At 32.5% G+C, this 27,087-nt stretch overlaps 1 protein-coding gene across 3 annotated transcripts in view; it reads left to right on the forward strand.

The window, feature by feature from the left end:
* Nucleotides 1-15,079, forward strand: part of LOC118200484 (putative ATP-dependent RNA helicase DDX17) — a 59,593-nt gene extending 44,514 nt beyond the window's left edge. For 2 of the 3 annotated variants that reach the window (XR_015043080.1, XR_015043079.1), the window contains exon 14: nt 11,716-11,817. Coding sequence is in view for 1 of the 3 variants with exons in the window: in XM_085824052.1 (XP_085680178.1) it covers nt 11,716-11,958; nt 12,802-12,960; nt 13,859-13,881 (425 nt within the window). In the remaining 2 variants the exon portion in view is untranslated. Of the gene's footprint in view, nt 1-11,715; nt 11,959-12,801; nt 12,961-13,858 lie in introns of those variants that run through there. The other variant, XM_085824052.1, reaches the window with a different exon arrangement.
* Nucleotides 15,080-27,087: the final 12,008 nt, after the last annotated feature.

A 27,087-nucleotide genomic window follows, 5' to 3' on the forward strand; every position in this document is an offset into this window, starting at 1 on the left:
GGAGCACAACCTGCTACTGAATGCATCGGATCACGCTGCAGCTTTATTTAGAAAAATGTTTCCCGATAGTGAAATCGCCAAGAAATACTCAAGGTGCAAGAATCAAAACAGGTGCAATTGTTAAAGAAATGGGTTTGAAAAATAAATCTTCAGTTATTGATTGCATTAAAACAGCTCCGGTCTGCCTTTCTACTGATGGAAGCAATAATACCGATTCAAAACTGTATCCAATTGTTGTTTCTTTTTTTGATCCAGAGTCTTCAAAAATTGAGTGCAGTTTACTTTATGTTCCCACTTTATAAGGACATTTGACAGGCTTTAATATAGCACAGCTAATTATTAAAACTTTAAAAGAAAACTGCAGGCACTCTGGATAATTGCTTAGCACTTGGTGCCGATAATGCACCAGTATTGATAGGCTTGGAAGGCTGGTGTTGCAGGCATCTTAAAAAAGGGAAATTCAGATTATGAGGTGCACCTGTCACCTCTTAAATTTAGCAGCTGAAAAAGGGGCAACTTCTTTACCAATAAATGTGGATGAACACATTGTTGATATTTATTATTATCTTGAAAGGAGTTCTAAAAGGAAGGAAAAATTAAAACAGTTCCAACAGCTGCATAACAGCAGTTTACAATTAGAAAACTTGGATGAAGTTATAAAATCAGCTACGATTGACACCCAGTGGAGTTTAATTGCAAAACTGAAAGGTGCTGATGGAATTTTAAAATATAGTGAACTGTCTAGAATTGTGTTGGTCATCTTGACAGTTCCCTATAGTAATGCAGAGTGTGAGAGGATCCTCAGTGTTGTTGCGAAAACGAGGACTAAATTTAGATCTAATATTAGAGATGGCACATTAGAAAAACTTTTATCAGCGAAAGCAGGCCTACGTGGCAATTGCTGTGAACAAACACAATGATAAAGTTTCTTTCTTAAAGAAAGCAAAATCTGCCACTGTTTATAACATTTGTATGAAAACTGATTAGAGTCTTTTTTTTTTTTCTTAAACGATGCGTGTAGTAAAAATTTTTTTATGTGTAAGGTATTTTGTGTTGCTTGCATTTAAGAATTAGTTACTACTTAAAGTTCATTCATTATTAAAAACTATATTTTTATCATTTAAAAAGTCTTTTTAACATTGTGAAAAATCTCCTGATTTCTTAAAAAAATCTCCTGATTTTTGAGTGTCATAGGTTGGCAAGTATGTATATAGTTGTTTAAATTTTAAATATTTTAAAGCATTGGTTTCTAATGTGAGCACACATACACACAAAAATAGGGCATATGGACACCAGCTCCTGTAGGGTGCATTAATCCTGATTTTTTACATCTAAACACAAAATGACTGTTGAATCATATATGTTTTAGGTATTAATACTTCAGATCGGATGCCTTTTAAAATTCGTTTTCGATGAGACAAAATAACTTCCTTTTATTAATATAAACAACTTGAAATTTCAAAAGTTAGTCATCGCACATCATGATTTCTATCATAAACAGTAAAAAATTGCAGTAATTAAACTTCATATATAAAAAAACACTCTATATGTATGGCATTTGCTATGTGGTTTCAGGGCACGACCACTGCGCCACTAGAGCATTGCGTCACAATGCTTACAATCCTCTAGAGGCTCGGTGGTCTCGCCTTGAAACCACTAGCGTTTGCTTCTCTATGGCATTCACTTGCTTTTCAAATAGGAATGTTTATTTTTACCCGGATATAGATAAAGGGCTTTGAAACCACAGAGTTGTTTTATTACTAAATAATACATGCATCTGCCCAGTAAAAAGGTCTTTTTTTTTTTCCAAATACTTTTCTCTGACATCAACACACTTGCTCCCCAAGCTAGTATTGTGATTTTATAAATTATTTCCTGTGGTTTAAATTTAATGTAAATATACTTTGCAATAATTAAAAATAGAAATTGCGTAAAAGTTTTATTTAAATTAAAAATATTTTCTGAATATTCTGGGACGAAATACGAATAAAATAAGTATGAATGGGAAACGAACGATCCGTACAAAGCGAAAATGACCAAGCCCCCCCATCATTAACGTAAAAAACCACAAATTTCATGTGCCAGATGAAAAGAAACTAAATAACGCTGGACATATACCAGTGAAATTTCAATCCAGGCAGTTTAAATTTTGTAGCACAAGGAAGAAACCTCATAGAACAAGATGTATGTGCGAAACGTGCAGTGAGGGTCTATGCATGTACCAAAAAGACGAAACATGCTTTGAACAGTGTTACAAAAAAAAAAAAAAAAAAAAAAAAAATTGTTCTTTGAAATTAAAAAAAAACGCCAAATTCTTTTTTATCCTTATTTTATTGAGTTTTTTAATCCATTTATCCAAATGTCCTTATTATATAGGTACTTATTATATTTTCACTGCTATAGAAAAATTACAAAAATTTTATTTTTTAAATTTTCTGATTTTCTTTGTAAAATAATGTAAAAAAAATTATATATAATGCAATTCTTATATACATTTTTTTTAATCCATAAATTTCGTCATTTATTGGAAACACGTGCGGAAAATGCTAAGTTTTTTTTTCCTACTACATCAGTAAGTTTCAAAGTCCTAGACGTGCGGTGGTTTAACAGTGTGACCACCACCCACAGAACAATGGGCAAGAGTAGATTTTTTTTAATTCATATATTATTTGTACCTAGGATCATAATATTCAATTTCTAGAGTTTTGAGTTAAAAAAATTATAAAAATATCGTGCTTGTTAAAGGGTTAAGAAGCAATAAGAATGCTTTTAAAATATGGATCTTTAAACATAATATAAACCACCATTTATTCAGTCACTTGATTATACCAGCATTGCATATCTACATTCGTGCCAAATCATTTGTCAGTTTTTTACGTAAGTTGTGTTTAGAATTTTTTTAAAATTTTAATAATGCAAAAAAGTTCTAAATTATCAAGCTAAATTTATATGTCTACAAATCCATAACTTGCAGGGGGGATCCAAGTACTTAAGTAATATGCAGTACACAGCAGTAACTTATTCTATCAATGTAAAATATTTTTTCAGGTTGGTTACTGTAACAAGATTCTTATTAATTCACCTGAAAGATTGGGGAAATAAAAGAATAATTGGTGAAAACATAAACTTTTTAAAAAAGTACATATCAACCCTTTAAAATGTTTAAATAATTTGCAGAAAATGAAAACTTCCCCTCTCCCCAAAAAAAGAGCAAATGAAGAGGTATCCCTTTTCTTGCAAAAAATATTTAATGCCCCCGAAATCCATATTTATTAAATTATAACCTTCTTCATCTGTTATCTTTATTTTCTTTAAAAATGTGACATACCACCCCCATGTTTAAAAATGTTATTGCATTCCAGAAATAAATAGCATAGTTGCATCTGGATGAGGATGACTAATGATCTAATATCTGAAACAATTTTTTTTGCAAAAAAGGAGAAAGATTCCGAGAGTAGCATATGTTTGAAGATGGTTTCTTTTTTAATTTCACTTCAGCACTAAATAAAAGACCCCCATGTTAAAAAAACACAATCATTTATGAGCATAAATCTGTATTATCAATAATATGGCTCCGTAGCTGTCTTTTGGTCCGCATATATCTCGTACCAAAACTTTATGCTGAAATAATCCTCGTGCATAGCTTATAACCTTGACACAAATGCTGTGAGTCTTTTTGGCTTTAATCTCAACTCGTGGCATTTTGAGAAATGAATTGTGCAATGGTGTCTAAAACATATATATAAATATATGCGTGTTGACATAATGGAGAAGAAAATTTTTCAAACGTAGCCATTGATTCAACATAGTTTTATTTCTAAATAAAGCAAACCTTGATAAGCATTAACGTGTTCACACACTATCATTAATGGATGTGCTATGCACCCCATAATTTTATATAGCTATTTACATCTTTGAACGATGGACAAAGCAGAGCCATGAGAAGCACATTTTGCCATAGTTATAGGAAGGCAGGAAATGTCAGTGTCTATTTTAGCGTAGAGATAGAGTTGGTTTTTTTGTTTAAATGTTGAGTAATATAGTATATGAAGTGTTTCAGCAAAACAGTTACAAACTTTCAGGAGAATTTCATTATTACATTGCTTTCGTTCAGGAATTTCCTTCCACCCCCCTCTGAGCAATACATAGAGGTACATGTAAGTTGGCTGAAAAGCACTGCTATAAACAAATAATCCAACCCAATTCCAGTTGAACAGCACTTATTAATACTAATTGTTTATGGAAAGCATCCTAGTTTTTGAAAAGCTTCATATCATCTAACATAAAATTAATTAATTAATCATCTTAAGAATGATTTTGTGTTGAATATGGCAAAACATTGCTAGGCATGATTTCATGGAGAATTTTCTAAGGAAAATGGGCTCATATTTACATACCTTAAGGAAATCCACGAAAATGCTTACATAAAGTGGTATGTTGCAGTAGGGTTCCTTCAATCCATCTGTTAAATTTGCATCTAATTGTCAAGTGCTCCATGTTAAATTTGCATCGAATTGTCAAGTGCTAAATTTTTTTGGCTAGTTTATACATTCAAAGGAAAATGCAAGTTACTCACTGAACCTCGCACGTTAGTCTGAATGACCTTTAAACCCGATGAACAGTATATTTCTGTGACAAGGCGAGCTTTGACTGTACAATCTGTTTTACATTTAGCGAGCTTGTGCCAAATAAGTTTATTTGCTATTTTATGTAATTTCTGCAATATTTTGTAATTCTTTTATTTTTTCATTTAAATTTTATTTTTTTAAAGATAATTTCTTTTTATTCACAAATATTTATATTTTCTATTTTTCTAATAAGTGAAACATTTAGATTCCGATATTTTGTTTTCATAAGATAAAGTACAAAATCTTTGTTAAAATTTTCATAGCTCACTGTAGTTCAGTGACCGTATTTTAATGTGCCATTTTATTTGCGAGTCCATTCATCCAATTTGAAACTTGGAAATGAATTAACAAATCGATCTTTTCATTCAATTGGTCCTATCGACTTCAATACAGTGAGCCTGAGTAAACGGGAAGTATCTTTCGTAAATATAAAAACCATTATAAGCGCATTTCTAAATAATAATTTTAAAATATAATTTTGACAGCTGTTTGACACTGCTTTCAAAAGATTTCTTAATTATAAATATAAATATATGTATTAAAAATTACGAAGAGAATAACACATATGTATGTGTTTTTGCATTATTAAAATAAGTATTGCTAATGTATGCAATAGGGCTTGAAAACTCATTTTGATTCACCTTGAGAATGACGAATATCTGTTTGCCATACACATGATCAAATAGGGAATAAGTGTTTAATCCATAAGATTATAAGTATTGATTAACATTTCCTATAACTACTTCTAATTGAGGCTTTCTAAGAGCAACCCCCTTAATTTTGACTCGCAGCTTTTAATTTTAGACTGGGATAGGAGCATAGAATCTACCTTTAAACAATGGGATTTTTTTTTAAACACCGTGGCATGACAGTGCCTAGTAATAGTAGTTTTAGCGTCGCTAAGAATCATTTTCTGGATTCTCATATTGATTTTTTTCCAAAAGATATTAAAAGCTGCAATTGACGAGGGTGAGCAATGCGTAATACATACATATATAATGTAAGCATATCATAAAGGAAAATGAACCCCAACAAAAGCCGATCGACTGCTATTGAACACTAAAGAGGGGTTTATCAGAGGGAAAATGGCAATTAAAATCAATTAAAATTCTATTTGATTTTAATTATTTATTTACTGTATCGATTTATTACTAATTGTAATGGATTGGAATATTTGAATATGAATTAGCTGAATATTTAAGAAAACTATTATGACTGTGAGAATAGGAAAAAAATTTTTTTTGAATATTTACTTTTTTATAGAATGCAGATGAATTCATTTTTACTCAATGAAAATCAAAATTTAGTAGCTAATTAATCTGTCCTGTATCGAGCACTTTAGTTCAGTGATCCATATTAATGTGCGCTTTTTAAAAAAAATTTTAAATGCTTCAAGAATAATTAGAAAAGGTCATAATTCTCTTCTTACCCTTAAATTCTTCAATAAAAAAACTGCATTTTCAGCTATAACCAAGTGAAATAATTTTCTAAATATAATTCAAAGCATGAAAAATAAGGTACATAAACAGCTTGGAAATGGGACTAGCATTGAGATTCTCTTTAAGAAATATGGTGAAGCTTAACAAAAAGTCTACGAAGTGAAGTAATTCCGTAGAATATTTTCTAACTCTTTATGATTAAATTGCACTCAATTATACTTTATAAACGACATGTAAATACTATTTAATGTGTACGAGTGGATGTGTGTGTTGCTCACTAGCGGCTGAGTTGTAAAGTCGTTGAACTCTGGCAGGTCGATCCAGGGTTCGAATCCAGATCAACGGGGATGGCTGTATTGGCGTTTTCGAGGTTTTCCTCACGTGTAACGTGCATAAGAGTCAATTTTGCTTAGAAAGTTCTCCACGAGGCACCCTTACCCTTAGGCAAATAACTGTCCAATGCTTTGCTATAATCAAACAAACCAGACTAAACAATAGATATATAAAATATATAAATAAGTAGCTTAAAAAACTGCTATTTTTTATCCTAACTTATTGTATATAATGTAATCCCTATGAAGGCCCTAACAATTCTTTCTCACTTAAAGTCGTAACCCAAAAAGAGAACAAGAAAAATTAAACTTCAGATATGTATACAATACTGAATCTAATACAAAAAATACAAAATATAAAAATAAATTATATATGTACGAAACCTAACTATTTATATTGATATTACGTAAATATACATGAAAAACTCAATGTTTAGTACAAATTCATTCGTGTAACAAATATCTGTCTTTCTACACCTATGGCTTTAAAAAAAGATGTTATTTATCTTACAGTTTATCGTTAAGTAATACATTTTCATTGTACAAAATTGCATTCATTCGAAGAATTCAATTTGTATTTTCTCTGTATAAAACTGAATATAGAGAAGGTAGATGTTTAAACAACCCCCACATTTTCTCAAGATCCGGAGCAAGATTGTCCCCTCCTTGTCAGCTCTCCCCCTGAAAAAAGGGATTGTAAATTTACTACCTGACCGCATATGGGGTGATTTCCACGGAGATAACACGCTTAAGTAAAAAGTTCAGCTTTTGCTAGGGGCTTGTATTGCAGGTTCAGGCCTTGCTTTTTCCTACCTTTGATGGTATGAATATACTTTTATTTTTGAATCTACCGTGATTTTTTTTTTTTGGGGGGGGTGACACAAATTTGCACTTATTTTTCATTTCATTAATGCAAACCTAATTTATACTCGGTATTGTGTACGTTATCCTTTTTTTGACTACGAGCCTTTGGTATAATTCATAAGAAGATCTGACTACTATGATCTGATTCTATTTCGGCTGACACAACACTAGCAGAAGCGATACTGGTGTTAGTATAAAGTTGCTATTTCATCTAATTAAAGAATTTAGTGAGTTCTGAATTTTAAATGAGTGGCGACGACTAAACCATTTGTTAAAAAAAAAAATTAAGAAAACTGTTATTTATACAGAAAAGAAGCTCTCTAGTATGTATCTGATTTCATGGAATACTTCTATGCATTTTAATGGCTTCATGTTTGTTTTTCTTATCATGCATGACCACTTTTCAACAGGTTTAATCTTGATGATAATTTTTCATTAATTTAACAACTTTTGCATGAACATTAGCAAATTTGCTAATTGTGGAATTCAATTTTTAACGCAGAAAAAGTATTATATAAAATACAGCCACTTCATTGAATTTTAAATAAAAGTGACCTTATAACAGGGTTCGTACGGTCCTTAAAAGTCCTTAAGATTTTTTTAATCGATTTTTGGTCCTTAAAAGTCCTTAATTTTAATCATCTGAAATTTCTGTTTGTTCTTATGACTGTCACTGTGTGAATTAGCATTTTGGAGGAATATTTTTGGCAATTCGCTGACAAATATGGTTATCTTTTGAATGGGTAAATGCATTAATGGGTTATAATTTATTCCTATTTCTAATATAAATGTGGAATAGAGTCTGAGCAAGAAGTCAGACATAAGCATTTTGAAATTATTTAATTTTTCTAATGAAGAACTTTTAAATAACTTTTCGCTTTTGGGGATGTAAATTCTTTTATTTTCTTTTATTAAAGGGTTCTAAATTTCGCTACTTATCAACATTTTGACGATTTTAAGATCAGTTTCTATAGAAAATTTTAATTCCAAGATCTGAGAATTTTTTGACGACTTTTTTAGAACATTATAACATTGATAAATTTCATTAAAATGATAGTAGTATATTGTAATTATATTTAAGGAATAACATTAAAATAAAGCATTTTTATTTTTCTTTGTCATATTATAAATTCCATTTTGGCCACTTATACAATATTTTGAATCTGAAGAATAAGCAAGTTATAATGCTATAGCAGTGCAAGCAATAGCAAAATAGTTCTTAGCAATAGCAAAATAGCTATGTAATTAATAAAAAAATGTCTTTTTAGTTTTTTCATGATAAGAGTTTTCCCATGTAATTGTCTCAGAATATGCATCAGTTTTCTCTATTAAATTAATTTTACACTTTTTTTCTTTGAAGGCAAGATTTATAAACCCACAATTCTAGAAGATTCCAGAAAAATGTGACAAAATGGAAAATGTCTCCATGGTATTAACATGTAATTTCTTACTCCTTGGAGAACCTCTGGAAGAACAATGAAAACATAATAGTTGAATGTTTTACTTCTGATACTAGAATTTTTTCCTTAACATTTTATTTTCCCTTTATTTTCTCTACTTTTCACTAGACACAAGCATGGAAAATATAAAAAATGCTTCTAATCTTATGGACAGGCATTATAGAAAAGAAGTTTTTTATTAATAAAGAAATTGAAAACTGACAATTTAAAATATTCATCTAATATGTCTTAATGCATCATGCTCAGAGTAGAACTAGGCATTTTCCTACCTGATGCAATTTCTGTGGATACTAAATTCTGCTGCTTGGTACCTTTCTAAATTCTGCCTCCAAAGCCTGTTCTAAATTCTAAATGTTTTGCCATTTCTAGATTTTGTTGCTTGGTGTGTCACTAAATTCTAAAAATTTGCCACACCAGCTCTGTAACCGGACCTTACCATATGTATTTCATATTTCTTCTGAATTTTCATGTTACCGGAGAAATAAAATTAGCAGCTTTTTCTTTACATTCTAAATGCATTTAGTTTTTTTTAGAATAACAAAGAATCTTTAATTAAATCCAAAAATTCTAAAATGAAAAGGAAACTGAATCAGGGATCCTAGCGGTCCTCACAAGTGCTTATAAGCCCTTATATTTGAAAATAAAATATAGAGGCCCTTATAGGTGCTTACTTTTTCTTTAAAGCCCTTATTTTTTTGTTTTTAGTGCTTATTTTTTGCTTTTAGTGCTTTTTTAATCCTTTTTTTTTTTAATGAACGTGCATTTTTTTCCCGTACCAAAGCCGAAACTAAATAAACAACTTTTCTTCCTTATATGCAATGTCAGATTGTGAATCATACTCGTGGAAATTGCTTTTTTCCCCCCTTTCTCTGCATTACGGTAAGCTATGGTGCGCGCGAGAGTACAGACAGGTGCTTGTCGTTCTATTGGTCAAAGAATTGCGAAAATGGTAGAAAATTCCGTTACATTCGGTATTCTTTTCCTCCCACCCAAATACTACACACGTTTGAATTTGTATTAAGATTTTAATAATTTGCATTATTGTTCCGCGTGGTCAGTTCATATTCGTGTTTATTATGATCTTTATGCTTATATTATGAGTATATGCGTGAATATTTGTAATAATATAGTTGCAGTAACTGCTGAAGTATAGATAAACTTCCAAAAATGGGTGTGTTTTTACACAGATTAGCATTCTAGGGAATAATATTCAGAATGGCTTAAATAAAAGGAAGGTAATCAAATAGTCAAAATAATTTCTCCCCGCTCCCCAATACATTATACAGTACGGAGGTTGGAGGTTCTCCACTTTCTCCGCAAAATCTCTAATATTGAAGCAGTGGATCCCCCCCCCCCACTGTCCAATCTGGATTGAATAGGACTAAAAGTTTTTGTGGTCTACCCAACCTAAGCGAAGATTGATTCTATTCCGGAAATTTAACGCAGTCTTGAAAATTAGAATCAGAAACACCCCAAATTAGTAAGTCTCTTTCTTTTCCTTTATTTAGTTGTTTATTCTCCGAATACCGGCAGCTGTTGATTCCGATTGCATAATACCACATGTGGAAGAATTACGCCGCACGTATTGCGCAATAACATTTGCGGTATTTTGCAGAGAGAATTAATTTTGATGTTCCGTCTGAGATTTGTTTATGAACACTTAAAAGAGTTTTTCTGTGCTAAGTAGAATATTTCTCAGTTCCGTTGGTCTGTTTTTATATGATGCACATATCGAAATGTCAAAATCATTTATTTAGCGGAGAAATCTAAAGAACGGCTACTATCTCCCCCCTACTCCTCTTTTTCCAGTTACTATTCGGAATATTTGGCAATTTCCGAGTGTGCAGGTTAGTTAAGCTTTTACTGTTAAAGGAGACTGCATGAAGCAATTTCCCGTCTTCTGATTTCAGAAATGTGCCTCTTTTTTACTTAAATTACTTTGCTTGGAATATATGTTAAGGGAAAACTGTTATGCAATGAAAATTTAGAAATTGTTCAGAATTTTGATTTAAGTTAAATTATTTAAATATTAATATGAGTGGAAAAATAAATTGTATTTATTAGGTGCCAAACAAATACAATTAATATGGCTTATTATTATTTATTATGGCCAGCATTCTCACCGGATTTTAATCCAGTAAAGCATGTGTGGGACATGCTTGGCTGACGAGTTGCAGCCCGTCAACCTCCTCCTACATGTCTACCGGAACTTCGGAGAATATTGCTTTTTGAGTGGTGTAATATTCCCCAAGATCAGATCGATAATTCGGTACTCAGCATGCCTAGGCGTACAGACTGTATTGCATCGTCTGGGAGACATGCAATGTATTAACAATCACACCAACCATGTAATATTGGTTTTTTGTAAATAGGTTTTTTTTGTAATTTGCTCCAAGGAGAAAAAATCGCTAATTTTTTTAATAATATCAAACATATAGCATCTGTTTTGCTCTTTACCTTTTGTTTAATAAATAAGCTTTACAAATAAGTCAAATTTGTTTTGCTTCTAACTCTTCCTTTGCCTGATTTTGCATTATCCTTAATTTATGGACATGAGTGTATTTTAGTGAATGGACCTGTATCGGTGAGAAAGATCATAGATATAAAATTGCAAAGGACAACCCCCATCTAACCCCAAGAAGGGCTGTATAAATTTCAATTACATCACTGAACATTATATCATAAATGGAGAATTCAAAAATGTCTCAACCGAATTTTTGTAGTCACGAATTTAGTTTAAAAAAGTGTACCACATCAGCTAAAAATATTTTGATGTAACCTTCTCATTTATATATCTTTTTTTAACTTTTCTTATGCATTTAAAGACATGTTTACTGTGCTTCAAGTACACTATGTGAATGAATGATTAAAGTTTTAAAAGAACTGTAATTCTGCCATGCAACTCAAATAATTAAAAGAAAAAGATACAGCTTTTTTAGTGTTATTTTCCTCCATAGACATAACTGTTAATTTTTCTTTTTTATTCATGTAGATGTGGATGATGTTAAATATGTGATAAATGTGGACTTCCCAAACTGCTCAGAAGACTACATTCATCGAATTGGTCGCACAGCACGATCTAATAACACTGGCACAGCATATACATTTTTCACTTTTGGGAATATGAAACAAGCTAAGGATCTGGTTGATGTGTTGATAGAAGCAAATCAGACTATTAATCCGAAGTTAATGGATCTTGTTGAAATGTCTAAATCATTTGGAGGAGGGAGAGGAGGTATTTCATTTTTCATCATTTTTAAAATTTAGTCTTCAGTTTTGCGCTTATTAATACGCCTAAGCTTAGTGAATTAAAATTATATTAAAAATTTTATTAAGAAAAAAATATGAATAAAGTGTAACAAACTGTGCTTGCTATATATAGTATTCATTTAATTATTCTATAACAAAAGTATAAATTGTGTTGCTGAAATTTAATTGTAATTTAATTGTATTGCTGAAAAATGTATTAGTAAAGAAACCAGATGAGTTGGCAGCTAGAAAATGGTACTGAATGTAGACTAAAAAGTCAGAATTTGCACATTCAATATTACATTGGGAAATTATGAGCAAAATAATATATCTGACTTCAATATTATCTTTATGAAAAAGTTACAGGATTTTTTTTATTGTTTCTTAATGATAATGTTAGAGTACAGGACTATCTAAATTCCTAATGAATCTCTTGATGGCAATCCTCAGTTTGTCACTGTTCAGATGTTATCAGGAAACAGTTTCTTATTAAATCTTAAGACAATAAAATTGGGTGGGAAAAGAGTTAAATATCTTATATGGCAAATGTGACTGGAATTTATCTCTGAAAGCATTGTTCTAAAGATATCATAATTGCTAAAAGTAGGTCAGTTGATTGAACAGTGAAATGGTAGACAGTATTTCAGTATATACGAAGAAAATAAGCCCAGAAATGTGATCATTATATCTGATGTGCTCTGGCTTTGTGATCACCATTTAGTTTCTTTCCCTTTGTACTTTTTTAATTTCTGTATAAAATACAACATTAAGTCATGCATATTAATATATTTTTGGTTTTGTTCATACTATATGAGTTAATTTATTTCAGGTCGTAGATGGGGAGGTCGCAATAATGGTGGAGGACGTGGCTTTGGAAGATATGAAGATAAACGTCACAATAATTCCAGTGAACGCCGCACTTTCGGCAACAGGAGTGACAAGTACAGTGGCTCTAGAGACAACAAATTTGGAAATTCTGGGGTAAAAGGTAACACTGGTCGTGAATTCAACAATAGGAATGATTCTGCAAAATTTGGCACTAATCATGAATTTAAAAATATTGGTCTGCATTCTTATGGTACTCGTGGTGTTCAAAACCAGAATTATGGAAATAGATTTAAAGAATCTGGATTTGATGCTACACAAAATCGTAATTATGGAAATAGATTTAAAGAATCTGGATATGATGCTACAAATTCATTCAAACCGAATCAGGGGCAAATTGGTTTGCAAACACCTAAAAATGCTTCTCATTATAGTAATGCCCCTGTGCCTCCCCCACAAAGTGCTACATATCGGGATATGGGATACAATTACAATCAAACTGCCCATCCCAATTCCAATCAAAATGGATGTTACTAGAGAAAAAAATTAATAAAACCCACCACTTAGCATAAGTTATTGTTTTGAATATTAATTAGATTTTGTGCTTGTGGCTTTTCCTTCACTTATGTTTGTTTATGCATAAAATTTAATTTGTTTATTAGCATATTCCAAGTGTGATAGTATTAAAATGTTGTTGCTGTTTCCTTTACGCAATATATTTTGTTCTGTGATATTTTCTTTTATTCCATTTGTTCCTTTAGCACATTTTTAAGTGCTGTCTCTTGCATTTCAGCCACAGAGCTTAAAATTTTGAACAACCATGTTGTCTTTCATGTTTACTTCAGTATTGACTGTTCAAAACTTTTACATTTTTCAGTATTCTATTTATGTCAGTGTCATTTTCATATGCATTAAGCATTACTTTTTCCTTATTGATATTTTCATATCTGAAAGAATTTAAACATAAGCTCTAAAGTATGGCTCTTTTTTTTTTTGTAATATGTTTAAATTTATAGTAATTATAATCATTCCTAATAATTCTTTTTTGTTATTTATCTTAGGGACGCACAAGATCTTCATGTGAAACATCTTAAACTGGCTGCAGTTAGCATGGTCCTTAAGTCATCCAAGCATACAGATTATCTAAACTGTGTGTGCATATGTATAGATTTTACATGCAATCAAATAAATTTTGTTTGCTAAATTTTTAGTTGCATGTCTGTGTGTTATCATTCATATGTATTAACACTTTTTATGTCCTAAAAGAAGAATTCAAAATTTTTCTCTTTAATTCAGCTTGAGGGGTCGGATAAAACAATAAGGTTAAACCAAAAAATATGCATTCTAAGAAAAAGAACATTGAGCATTTAAAGTTTTCAAATAAGCAATGTTTATCTGACGTTAGTGTAAAAAGTGAGGCATGTTTAAAACTAATTCAATTTTCAAAGTAATAAAAATTAGTTATTTATAATCAAGGAAAAAAAACAGGTAAAATGTCACTCATTGATTTTTGAATTTGGAAACAAGAATTTTAAGAGCTTGGTAAAGAAAATACATTTATTTATGGGAGGAAAGGTTTTTAAATACATTCTGTTAATTTTGTCTTATAGTTTTAAAACAGGTACTCTAAGAGTAAGTGCCACCTATAGAAAAAAGTACATTCTCCTGTCTGCTTGCATGTAATTTATTTGTGTTTTTCTTGCGGCATCGATGAGATAATTGTTTTATATTGTAGTCATGTCTGATTTCCACATGCCATATTAATTGATTTACCCATTCTGGCATGTTTTATCCGACCATTTGGTTGTCAAATAATTGTAAAAAATTAGTTTTCTGCATTAAAAAATGTAAAAGGAATGTGCATTTTCATCTGTTCTCAGAATAACACACAGAAATGCCTCTTTAGAAAGAATATATATATAAAGTTGGTAAAAAGTCAATTGTATGATAAACATTTGTTTGGTGAAAGATTTAGCAAAAAAATTTAGCTGCATCATACGCACACAGTTGATGTGTATGCTTTTTCATGTGTAATATTTTTCATATGCCCTCATTGTCTCAGCTTTCTTTCATTTCATAATTTTAAATCATTACCTTTACCTTTTCTGTCTATAAAACTTAAAATCTGCTGCCATTAATGAGAAGAATTTTTGTATAATTTATCAGTTTCCTCTTTTGCATGAACATCTTGTGTACTGACCAAAAAATTCCTTGTCAAGTGGAACAGTTTTTGGTTTACCTTTCATATACTGGAAAAATAAAGAAAGGATTTTTTAAATGTTTCTGTGTTTTTGTTTTCATTATAGACACTTTTTCCACAATTTAAAACGTGTTTAGGTATTCATTTCTAATGTGCTAAAAGTCTGAAGTTACTAAACCTCTGTAAAGTGTAGAATACAGTGCTTTTATTTGTATTAAATTCCTTGCTGAAAAATTTACATATTATAAATTGCTAACTCCTGTGCCGTTTGAAATAGTTAAACCTTTTTCTTGGGCAAAGTAATTTTAGGATCCAAAAGTATTCTTTAAATTATGCAAAAAATGCAGCCTTGAATAGCTATAAATTTTGAATAAATTGTCAATATCGGGAGCAGTGAGGCATAGTTCTTTCTTGAGGAGGGGAGGAATGATTAAACAAAGAAAATAACTTTTTCTGCTCTGTTTGTTATTCTGTAAACTTCCATACACATTGGAGAACTTCTGTAACTGAGAAGTGATATAGGATATGCCAAATACTTTGATTTAACTTTTTTAAAATTTACTTTGTTAATGGACTACTTTGATACAGAGCATAAATTAAAACTAATCCCATTTATTACTTAATCATAAAATCTGTTGGAGAGTATCTAACAAATGGGAAATACTAGTTCTGGTCCATGAGTCTTGGGGTAGGGTGAAATTTTTCAGAGCCAGGAATTCTGACATCATTGCATCTCCTGTTCTGATATTGTGTATTTTCATATCTGCTAAAGCAGTAATAATGTTAGTATTTGTAAAAATATGAGAACTGGAAATGCTTTAATAATGGATGATAATAAATATGTCTCATATTTAATTATTTCTAAATCGGGGTTCGTACGGTCCTTAAAGAGTCCTGAATTTTTTTAAATTGATTTTTGGTCTTTAATTTTTATAAAATTCGGCAGGAGGTCCTTAATTTTAATCATCTGAAATTTCTGTCTGTTTTTAAGACTGCCATTTTGAATGTGAATTAACATTTTGGACAAATTTTTTTGGGCGATTCATTAACAAATATAGTTATCTTTTAAATGGATGAATAGGTTGGTTCATGGGTTATAATTTGTTCCTGTTTCTAATATAAACAGTGGGATACTAAAGAAGTAAAGCATAAGCATTTCGAAATTATTTCATTTTTTTCTAATGAAGAGCTCTTAAACATCTCTTCGCGTTTGGAAAAGTAAATTCTTTATTAAACGGTTTCAAATTTGGCGATTTTAAGATCAGTTTCTATAAAAAAACTTAATTCGGAAATCTGGGAATTTTTCGACGATCCTTTTTTAAAAAATATTATAACATTGATCAATTTTATTAAAATAATGTTAATATATTGAAATTGTATTCAAGAAACATTATAAAATTAAACATTTTTATTTTTCGCTATCATATAAAGTGACATTATTTTCAATTTCGGCAACTTATTATACAATATTTTGAATTTGAAAAATAAGGTAATAACAGCTTTCCGATTTAGCACAATTAATGAAACAATACTTGGCAAAAGCAAAATAGCTATGTAATTAATTAAAACTGCCTTCATTGTAATCTTTTCATGGTTAGAGTTTTTCCCATGTCATTTTTCTCTAGAAAATTAATTTAATACATTTTCCTCCGATTTTTTAAAAAAATATTTCAGCCCTTTTTGCTGTTTCAGAATTGGTAGGAGTAATTTTTTTAAGGACTTTAGACACTGCAAGTTACAAAGTTTAGAAGGATTTTAAGGCAAGGTTTACAGACGCACATATCTAGGAAGATTCCAGACAAATGTCTTCATGATATTAACACGTAATGGATGTATTTTACAGAAAGTTTGTGTTACATAAACTTTTACTTTTTGGAGGATTTTCTAATAAACAATGAAAACATAACATTTAAATATTTTACTTCTGATACTAGACGTCTTTTTCTTAATATGTTCATCTTATTGTTTTCTCTACTTTTCAGTAGACACAAGCATGGAAACTATCAAAAATTCTAATCTTATCACATGGACAGGCATTTATAGAAAGGAATTTTTCTATAAATAAAGAAATTGAAAACTGACAATTATCTTGTATGTATTAATGCATCCTCTTATTCTTATATGTCTCATTGCATCGTCAGTGGCGTAGCTAGGGGGGGATATCTGTCTCCGGGCATAACGTCTATAGGATACCAAATTGATGTTACAAAATTTTAGAATTAAATGCTTTTCATTCTTGGCATACAGGAGGGGGTGCAAAATCTTCAATTGTTCCCATGCACTGAAAACCATAGCTACAGTTTTTGCATCATACACAGGGCTGGTGCTACGCATTTTCCCGACTGATGCAATCTCTGTGAATCCTAAATTCTAAAAATTCTGCTACATCGTCCCTTACCGTATATCATTTCATATTTATTCTGAATGTTCACATTACTAAAGAAATAAAATCAGCACCTTTTCCTATAAAATCTACTTGCATTTATTTTTTTAGAATAGCAGAAATCTTTAATTAAATCCAAAAATTCTAAAATGAAGAGGAAACATATTAAAAAAAGGAACTGAATACATAAAGAGAAAGGAAATTATTCTTCAAAGATATATAGTATTATTATGTAAATTAAGCAGTTGTTTATAATTTCAGCCTTTGCCATAATTTTCCAATTCCTCACCGGAATGAAAATCACCTAGATATAGTGTTTAAGCTAAGGTTTTGGAGTTGTTAAGGCTGAATTTGTTTCTGGCCACCGCTTGCACCTTACGTTAGTTCTTACCAGCTGCGATAATTTGTAATTATTCATCTTTGCGATATCGCTGCCCAATATTTGAATTTGTTATGTGTTCTAAGCCAGCTTAGATTAAAATTGAATTGTCTGGTCTTTGACCGCTAGTCCACATTTTTAGTTTGAATTTGACTGTTATTGTTTAATTGGATCACCATAAGCTGTAGTTGATTTTGCTAGCATAATATCATGTCTTTTATATTCCAAGATCTTTTAAAAAAAGAGATAGCTTTTTTTAAACCTTTATCCGACTTTGTAGTTAGTTACCTTTAGACATAGCAATAATTTGCTTCATGCCTATCACGGGTTTTGGACTATTTAACGTTTACCAGATCAAGGAAAACCTCATAGGTACTTTATCAAGAGATTGCCAAGTTAGACGATAAAAACACGCAGAAACTAGTGGGAATATTGGTTTGCATATTGAAACAAATTTCTTATAATTAGGAAAGATGCTTAAAAAGAAGGAAATTGATATAATAGCCAGAATGCCTGGAAAAGCTTCAAATTAAAAAGATGCACAAATATTTTGCTGAGTACTGTTGGTTCAAAATGTTTCGTTTAAGAATCTGTCATAAATAACATGTATTTTAAACTGTGACACGTTAATCAATTGGGATTTTAATAGTGCCTTTTTAACAAAACAAATTTAATAGTAACCATGTTAATCTAAAATGACTAAGTAAGCTTATCTAACTAGCTAATTCAATTATTTGTAACTAACTGGTCTCCCTTAAAAATTATCTATGCATAATAAAGTAAGTTACTGCCTTTCATTAATCTTTACCGTGGTCACAAGATATAGCAGAAAAATGTAAAAATTAATGTGAAACTTAATACAAAACAGCTTATCACCTCTGGTGCTTTAGTGGCTTATTGGAACCTTAAAGCCTTTGGCCTACACGATATCTGCCAATTGCGCAAGCTATAGTAAACAAGAAAGTCGGTCGTGCGCTGTGCCATTCAACTCTGTTCAGCCTCAGCCATGTACACAAAATGTATACTTTTCATAACATATGTATTTCAGTGTAACGAAAGGAATTGTGAAATAATAATGTTTAGGTACAAAAGTAATTTTAAAACATCTAGGGTGTAGTCATAACCAATTGATCAGTTGACAAAAATAATTGCATGATGGGTTAAGAGTTTAATTCTTTATACGAAATTATATTTGAAACGTGTGAATGTAATGAAGCTTTGCGGGGAACTAAAGTAAAAGATCATATAAAGTTTCCTCAGAAACAATTGAACAAAGCAAAATATTGATGTTACTATCAAAGGAAAAATATTTGATGTAGAATAACGCCAATCGCTTGTTCTAAAAATAATATGCGGCATTTTATGCACAAATTCTTCACCATGAGTCAGACTTGTGGCTTTTGTTTATGGCACAAATTCTTTACCATGAGTAAGACTCGTGATTATACACCAAAGGGTTAACTGGGTTCCGACCCCCAGGAAGCAACAAAACTGCGTCAGACAAGCCAGAGCACAACTAACTTTCAAAACTTGCCAAGATAAGGCTTTCAGGTTTGTTCTGGTGGCAAGCTTCTCTCTACACAAGCAGTAGTGGTGAGAGCATCCAATGTTCTGTAACAAATCTAGAAGGTAGATTCAGCAAGTATGTGACAAAATGATACAAATAAGAAAAATATCAACATAAAGCTAAATTGATAATACGTAAATAAAATGTCACTAATCTTCTTTCAAATATGTCCAACGCCCACCGGCCGAGCGGTAAAGACGCTGAACACTGGTAGTTCGGTCTGAGGTTCGAATCCCGCGAACGGGCTGGCTGCATGGGCGTTTTCGTGGTTTTCCCCATGTGTAACGTGTATACGAGCCAGTTTCCCTTAGAAAGTCCTCCACGAAAGGCATCCCTCCCTTTAGGCAGATAGCCCTCGTGTGCTTTGCCATAATTAAATACACACACACACACAAATATGTCCAACTATTATTAGGGTAAAATATTTAATGCTATCTGATAAATTTTATAAAGTTGATTTTATTCACAAATTTGTGTTATAATTATGTTTAGAAAGAAATTCTGCAGGAACAGAATTTGAGACATGAAAAAGGCAAGTTGAATTTCTTTGATCGGCCCAGTAGAACGAGAGATATAGAACTTTCCCCCCTTTTTTTCCCGGAGTGTACATGTAAATAAGAAAAACGTCATTGCAATTTCAATAGAATTGGAAGATTTATTCCCCCCTCTCAAAAAGAGCTACACAAAATAAGCAAATCTAAAGGCACTAATTTACTTTTCATACATATGCAGTTTTCTACAGTGGCAATGATTCATAAAATGGGCAAATGCTGTTCCTGCAGAATTTTCTTCCAAACTGTATCCAATTATCAAGTTAATTCACCATCATTCTGTGACAAAGATGCTTTCCCATCAGCCCCCAGAAGTGATCTGTGAGGAAAAGCTCTGGTAATCTAATTGATCAAGGAAGCATTTCGGAAGCATGAAGACAATCGGTAGAAATGTGTGCCATGAGCATTTCAGCATTATTTCATCGAAAAGTGAGCCGGGATTACACAAAAAGAGTGAAAACACAACAGATTGTAGAATTTTGTCACATATTTCTGTGCTGTAAAGGTACCACGGATAACCACTAAAGAGGGTCTAGCTATTAAGAGAAATAGCATCCCAAATTATAACTGCCTGCTTCAGCCTATATATCATTAAAGTCAGACCCCAACCCTGTTCTGGATATCTCCAGTCAGATTTGCACTGATTATCCAAATTCAGTTCAAAGTGGAACTCATTATTGAAGACAGTTTGTCTCCAATTAGTGTAATTCCAGGCCGATTAAGCACACCACTATTGTAAATGCATTTTTCACCTCACTGCCCCAACCGAAATGACGAGCGATTCTCAATTTGTCCATAATTATTTCAGTTCCATAGTCTTTACACACTTGTAATCAACATGAATGCATAGGAGATGTCAGTGTGAAAGACCGAAATTTAGAGAATGTCAACATTCACATCGTCGCTTCGTGCATGTTTAAAATGTTTGGCAAATATCCTTATTTCTGACTTACACTGGCAAATGCCACCATGCACTAATGGTAAATGTTGACTATGCAATGCACTTTATTCTCCATATTTCAGGCACGAAAAAACTTTACAAGCGTGATGTAACTTTTTCGCCTTTCTTACTGATAGGAGTAGCCAATCTCGGTGAAGAGAGTTGTTCGTAACTCTGTAGAGATGTTTTCACTCTGGGACATGAAGCTTAAGATTCTAACATGAGAAGGTCTACTCCATACCATTTGCCTTCCTATTAATGACAGCAGTTGTGCTTGGATAAATGTTAAGCATTTAGTTTTAAATTCAGCCAATAAAGAACTTTTTTTTTCTTTTTAACTTCTGCATTTATACCGTATATGTCAAAATACAAAAAAGCTAAAGTAACAGTACATATAAATAAACTTTTGAACTTAAACAGTACATCCTAAATAAGAAAAGAAAATAATACAAAAAAAAAAAAAAAAAAAAAAAAAAAACCTTACTTAATAATGCAATTGAAATCTTACTTATTGCAACAACTTTTATGACATTTTGAACTCCACAAGAGTCCCTTGCTTTTATTAACTGCATTTAGTTGTGGAACATTTACTTTTACAGTGACAGCATGTATAGCAAGGAGGTTAGAATAGAAGGAGGGAAGGTTCAACTCAAATGGTGAAGCTTGGCGGCCATGTTACTGTTATCACTGTGACTTGTGCAAGGAAGTCTGTAATTGTAACATTTTTTCCCCCTTTTCTTTTTGAAGCATGTCAGCTTATATTGCATATGGATGCACAGATAGATTTTCAAAAAATATTCCTGGGATTACTGTTTACTCGTAAGTATTGATTTTCTTTTTTTTTTGTGTGTGTGTAATTTCATAAATATGTTAAAAAATATCACGTCATGTTTTCTTTCCAGATGTGAAAACAAAGACTTAATAATAATCGAAACATGTTAAATACATTTTAATGTTTTTGCTTACAGCTGGTATCTTCGTTCCTTAACATACATGTGCTAGTAATTAAACTGTATGATTTGAACGCTTAGGTAAATAGTTTTATAATTTTCATGAAAAGTAAGAAATCAATTGTTACTATTTTTATGAATTGTAAAAGTGTTAAATAAAGCAACGCTTCTTTATGCATTAATTATTACTCATTTTTAAGTTTTGTGAACTGTTACGAATATAATTTGTGCATTTGATCGAGATAAACTGTTCAGTTGTTAAAATGTTTTTGCATAAGCTTACAAATTTCTGGGCAGTATTGCAATAAACGTAAGTAAAATATTTACACAATTGAACATGTGAAAAGATATATCCAAAAATTTATATAGGTACATTTCTGTAATTCAGCTTAATTCAAGGTAATTTCTTTGAGATTTATAAATATGAAACGCGCATAAACTGAAATCATTGAATTCACATAAATCTGGTTTATTTTATTAATATTTATTTGCTTGTTGATATAAGGTTGTTGGTTGTGAAAAAAAGCTATTTAAAACATTCATTTAAAAAAAAGCAACATGTTACCATTTTTTTAGATAATTATCTGCTATTAATTTCAGGTAAAAATTATTCTAAGTGATTCTTTAATAAATAGTAATAATATTGCGAATAAATCAGAAATATCACTTCTTAAAGAAACAATTGGAAAGTATACCCAACAAGTTGATAATAAAACCTATACAAATTCTTGAAGTTATGCAGAAACATCATTTAGATTTTGAACTATTTCTTAATGATTTTCTGTACTTAGTAAATTACGGATATCATCTTTATAACTTTAAAACAAAAAACTAACAATAGCGAAGCATTTCATTATAAATTTAAGATATTTTTACTGGAAAATCCCTGCATTTAACAGCTGAGAAACATGTACTTTTCACTACCGTATGGCAAATGTTTTGAAGTTACAAACATGGACGCCGCTTGTTTCGTGGAGCTTCATTCCCTGATAGTGGAGGAAACTGCGAACCCTCCCTCCTTCTATTCTAACCTCCTTGATGTGTAGCCTTGCCCTCAATTTCTCAAATTAGCTGCAGCTGCTTCTCTCAGTGACATTTCTCGAGAAAAAATCTCATGTATGGAAAGTAACTTTTCTTTACAAATTATGAACTGATTACGGGTATAAAGCTGCTTGAAAGTACCATTTTTATTTGCTAGTTTAAAAGTCGGAGTCTTCTGTTTCAACAACAACCGCCAACACATTTCGGTCATCTGTTAGACCATGGTCGACATCAGTTACTTGTATTCATTCGTACAGTTATTCTAATTTTCCACATTTTACTTCCTCTCAATGCTGTTCATCTTTAGAAATTGTCTATCAGTGTAATATAGTTATATCTAGTGCACAACAAGCACAGAATAATTTAAAGTCTAATAATACTAAACAAAATTTTACAGGATCTTTGCACTAACCCAACAAGATAATAACGACACACAAGAGCAAGATAAGAACTTCTAGCATATAAGATGGGCTATTGAACCTCTGGTCTACAAAGCCACCCACTGAACCTCTGGTACATAACACCAGCTATTGATCTTCTCTAAAAAACTGGCTATTAAATGATCCATCAATATAATGCACAGGGTAAATAAACAAAACACAGTTACAGGTGAAATAAATTGAATCATATCTAAAGTGATTAGATTTATTTTTTTAATAAATACAGTAACAATTTTACAGATTATGTTCTTATTTCTAACATATAGTACTGAATTCCAAAGTTGCACTTATTTAAAAAGTGCTTAATAGTTCTCCTTTAACATCAAATCTCCTACCCGAGAGATTTCACATTTAGTAGATCACAGCATCACTTTTCTACAACTCAGCACAACATGTTATTTTTCCCAGGATGATAAATAGAAAGAAGTAGACTAAGTAGATTTCTTCTGTTTAGAGAAAGGTTTAAAATATTAGTTTACAATGAAAAAATTTGAAATCTTATATATTTGAACAAAAGGATTACTGCAGTGATTAACAACAGATGTTTCTACCTGAATGTGGGACTAACGTAATTTGATGTTTACTGTACAGACACTGCTGCTGTGCAATTTTTTTCTATTTCAAATATTAACTGAAAAAAAAAAAAAAAAAAAAAAAAAAAAGCTGTAAAAGCATACCTATAAACTAACCATAAATCTTATTTCTATTTTGGATGCCTTAATATTTAAAAATAAAACTGTTCTACATACTGAGCCAACTTACATAAATCACCAATTTCAGTAGGAGGAATTTTTTTTTTTTTTTTTATTATTATTATTTTTAAGGTTCCTAACATAATATTTTTGTTTGGAATATGGTTTTCGGTATGGCCACTGCTCAAATTTTCTTCAAAAGTATTAAGCTTTCTTCAAGCTGTTCTTTGGTTTCGAAAGTATTAGCAATTTTTTCGAGTTGTTCTGTTTCAATATTTGCGATTTGTTTGCCAGGCAAAAAGGATGATACTATGCCTCTTATTGGTTTAATACCAAACACAGCTTCATGAGTACTTTGGCATATTCCTTCCTGATATGTAGTGTTCTTGGCAAATTGAACAAAGGGCAACCCATCTCCCCATTTATTTATATCGTTATCGTTAATCCATGCAGTTGACAAATTCTGTATATCTTGATTAGCCCTTTCAACTGAGCTTTGTGTTTTAATATGACGAGGCTTTCCATGAACTATCTTAACATCTTTACACACAGCACATACACTGGTGTGCAAAAATTAAGGACAAAGTCGAAAAATTAGCATATCAGCTGAACGAAGAGGCAGAGCGGACAGAAAGACCAATCAGGAGATTAAGTAAGGTGATGTATGGTAGCACATGCGCAGATATGCAGGTAGACGTAATGGGGGAGTGTCCGAGTAGTATAAAGCATGGTGTCGGTGTAAGATCAGTATTTTTGGCAAAGAGATTGCACACCGTATAGCAGTTAAAATCACACCGAGTTGTTGCCTCAGCGAGAAATAGCGAATAATCAATCTGTTAGACGACATCTGGATGCTTTTACCAGAGGTCGAATCATTGGGAAGTTGGAGGAAGGCCGCAGTGTGACAAGTGTGGCTGCAGAGTTCGGAATTGCTCACAGCATCGTTTCACGACTTGAGACAATTTCAAACTACAGGAACAGCTATCCGGGGGTTTAGTAGTGGTCGTCCACGAGGAACCACACTCGCAGATGACCGGTATATTGCCTTACAGGCCAGAAGAAACAGGCGGGAGAAATCACTAGACACACGACACAGGCGACTGGACGACCGATATAGCGTTTTACGATGGCCAGAAGACTGCACGGTGGTGGTCTGTTTGCACGACGCCCTGTACGGTGTGTACCTCTAACGCCTGCCCATTGGAGAAGGCGTTCTCTGTGGTGCCGGGAACACCGGAATTGGAGAGACAATGAATGGGGACGAATAGTCTTTACAGATGAGAGCAGATTCAGTCTGAGTAGCGATTCTCATTGCATACTCATCTGGAGAGAGCGGGGAAGCCGCAATCATCCCTCGAACATCATTGAAAGGGACAGGTATGGAGGTGGCGGTGTTCTCTTTTGGGGAGGCATCATGCTTGGTAGTCGTACAGACCTTCACATCTTCGACGCAGGTTCAGTCAACGGGACCCGTTATTGTAACGAGATTCTTCTTCCATATGTTCATCTTTTTAGAGGCACTATGGGTCCGCAGTTCCTTTTCATGGACGGCAATGCACCATGTCATCGCACAGTAGCTGCCGAACAGCTGTTAGAGAGTGAGGATATTGAATGTATGGATTGGCCAGCACGATCTCCAGATCTTAATCCCATCGAGCATGTATGGGATTTTCTAGGCAGACGCTTGTCAGCTCGTACCTTACCACCAGTAACGATTCCGCAGCTTCTATTGGCGCTGCAAGACGAATGGGCAGCAATGCCTCAACAACTCATTGACACCCTCGTTCTCAGCATGGGCAGACGCTGTGAAACCTGCCTAGCAGTCAGGGAAGATCATATCCCCTATTAAAGACCGGATGTTTCTTGCTGGAGACCCATCACAGGGATGTTTCGGCCTTCAGTCACGTTGCGCTCCATGCTACTTTTTCAATAAAGCTTCTTTTTATCCCTCCGATTTCTCTTTTAGTAAGTGTTGCTTACATTACTCATGTCCTTACGTATTGGGGATCTTAATTGTTCATTAATATTGTTACGAAACGTTCAGGCGCGGTAAGATAGCTTCTCTGCAAAGCAGTTTCAAAGTCGCCATATTTGGCAAGAAATCGCCCATTTGGCAACAAAATTGGCGATATGCCGTGGACGGTGGAAGAACCGTATGGAACGAATTCTTACCGGTTTAGCCCAGAATTTTCTCGAACACAAGCTAAAAACTATGTAAATCTTGCTGGTACGACGAGAGTCAGTGTGTGAGATAGTTAGTCTCGAGTTAGTCGGTCCGTGAGTAGTCTATCCAGTTGACTGCCGAGTGGGTCGTCGAGTGCACCGAAGAGTCTCTTAGTGTATTGCGGTTAGTGCATCGTTGAGAGAGTGTGTTCAGCTCCAGGAACGACCGAACTGAAGAGTCGGGAGCTGTGTTCTGTGTGTAGTCGGGTGCATTGCGAGTTGTAGCGTGGAGAGTGTCGAGAGTGCGTGGAGTTCCAAGAACGACCGAGTCGGGAGCTGTACTCTGGTGCTTTGTAGTGAAGCTTGTCTCCACCGTTATTGCCTGACAGTGTGAAGACGGTATTAAATGTGTTGATTTGGAAAGCTTTTGTACAAAGTTATATTGCAAAATCCGTCTCGTCCTTAATTTTTGCACACCAGCGTAGTTAGGATATGACTTGATTACTGAATTCCCTACCGTTATCCAAATGCAATATAGCTGGAGAACCAAATGTTAAAAATATTTGAAAAAGATGATATGATACTTCTTTAGCTATCTTAATTTTTAATGGTCATAGCTAGACAAACTTCGTTAAATGATCTTGATACACAATAATGAACTTATATTCGCCATCCTGTGTGACTGCAGGTCTAACAGATCAATTTCACATACTGAGTTTAACTCAGAACTGATCACTGGTTTCACAACAATAAGTTTCTTAGGTGCACTATGCTTCATTTGACATTGTTTACATAAATTTAAATACAACACTACAACTTCATATGTAATATGTTTGTATTTACCTTACAAATCTTTAAGCATATGTGTTCTTTCTCCATGGCCTATTCTCGTGTGAGTTTCAACTAGTATGCTGAACAATTCATCATTAGTAGCATAATACTGGACATTCATTTCTTTTGGCTTTAAGGGTACATTTAATTTTT

Source organism: Stegodyphus dumicola, chromosome 1 (assembly GCF_044657685.1).
Source record: "Stegodyphus dumicola isolate Sdum_Otavi_A_Nest chromosome 1, ASM4465768v1".
Taxonomy (NCBI): domain Eukaryota; kingdom Metazoa; phylum Arthropoda; class Arachnida; order Araneae; family Eresidae; genus Stegodyphus; species Stegodyphus dumicola.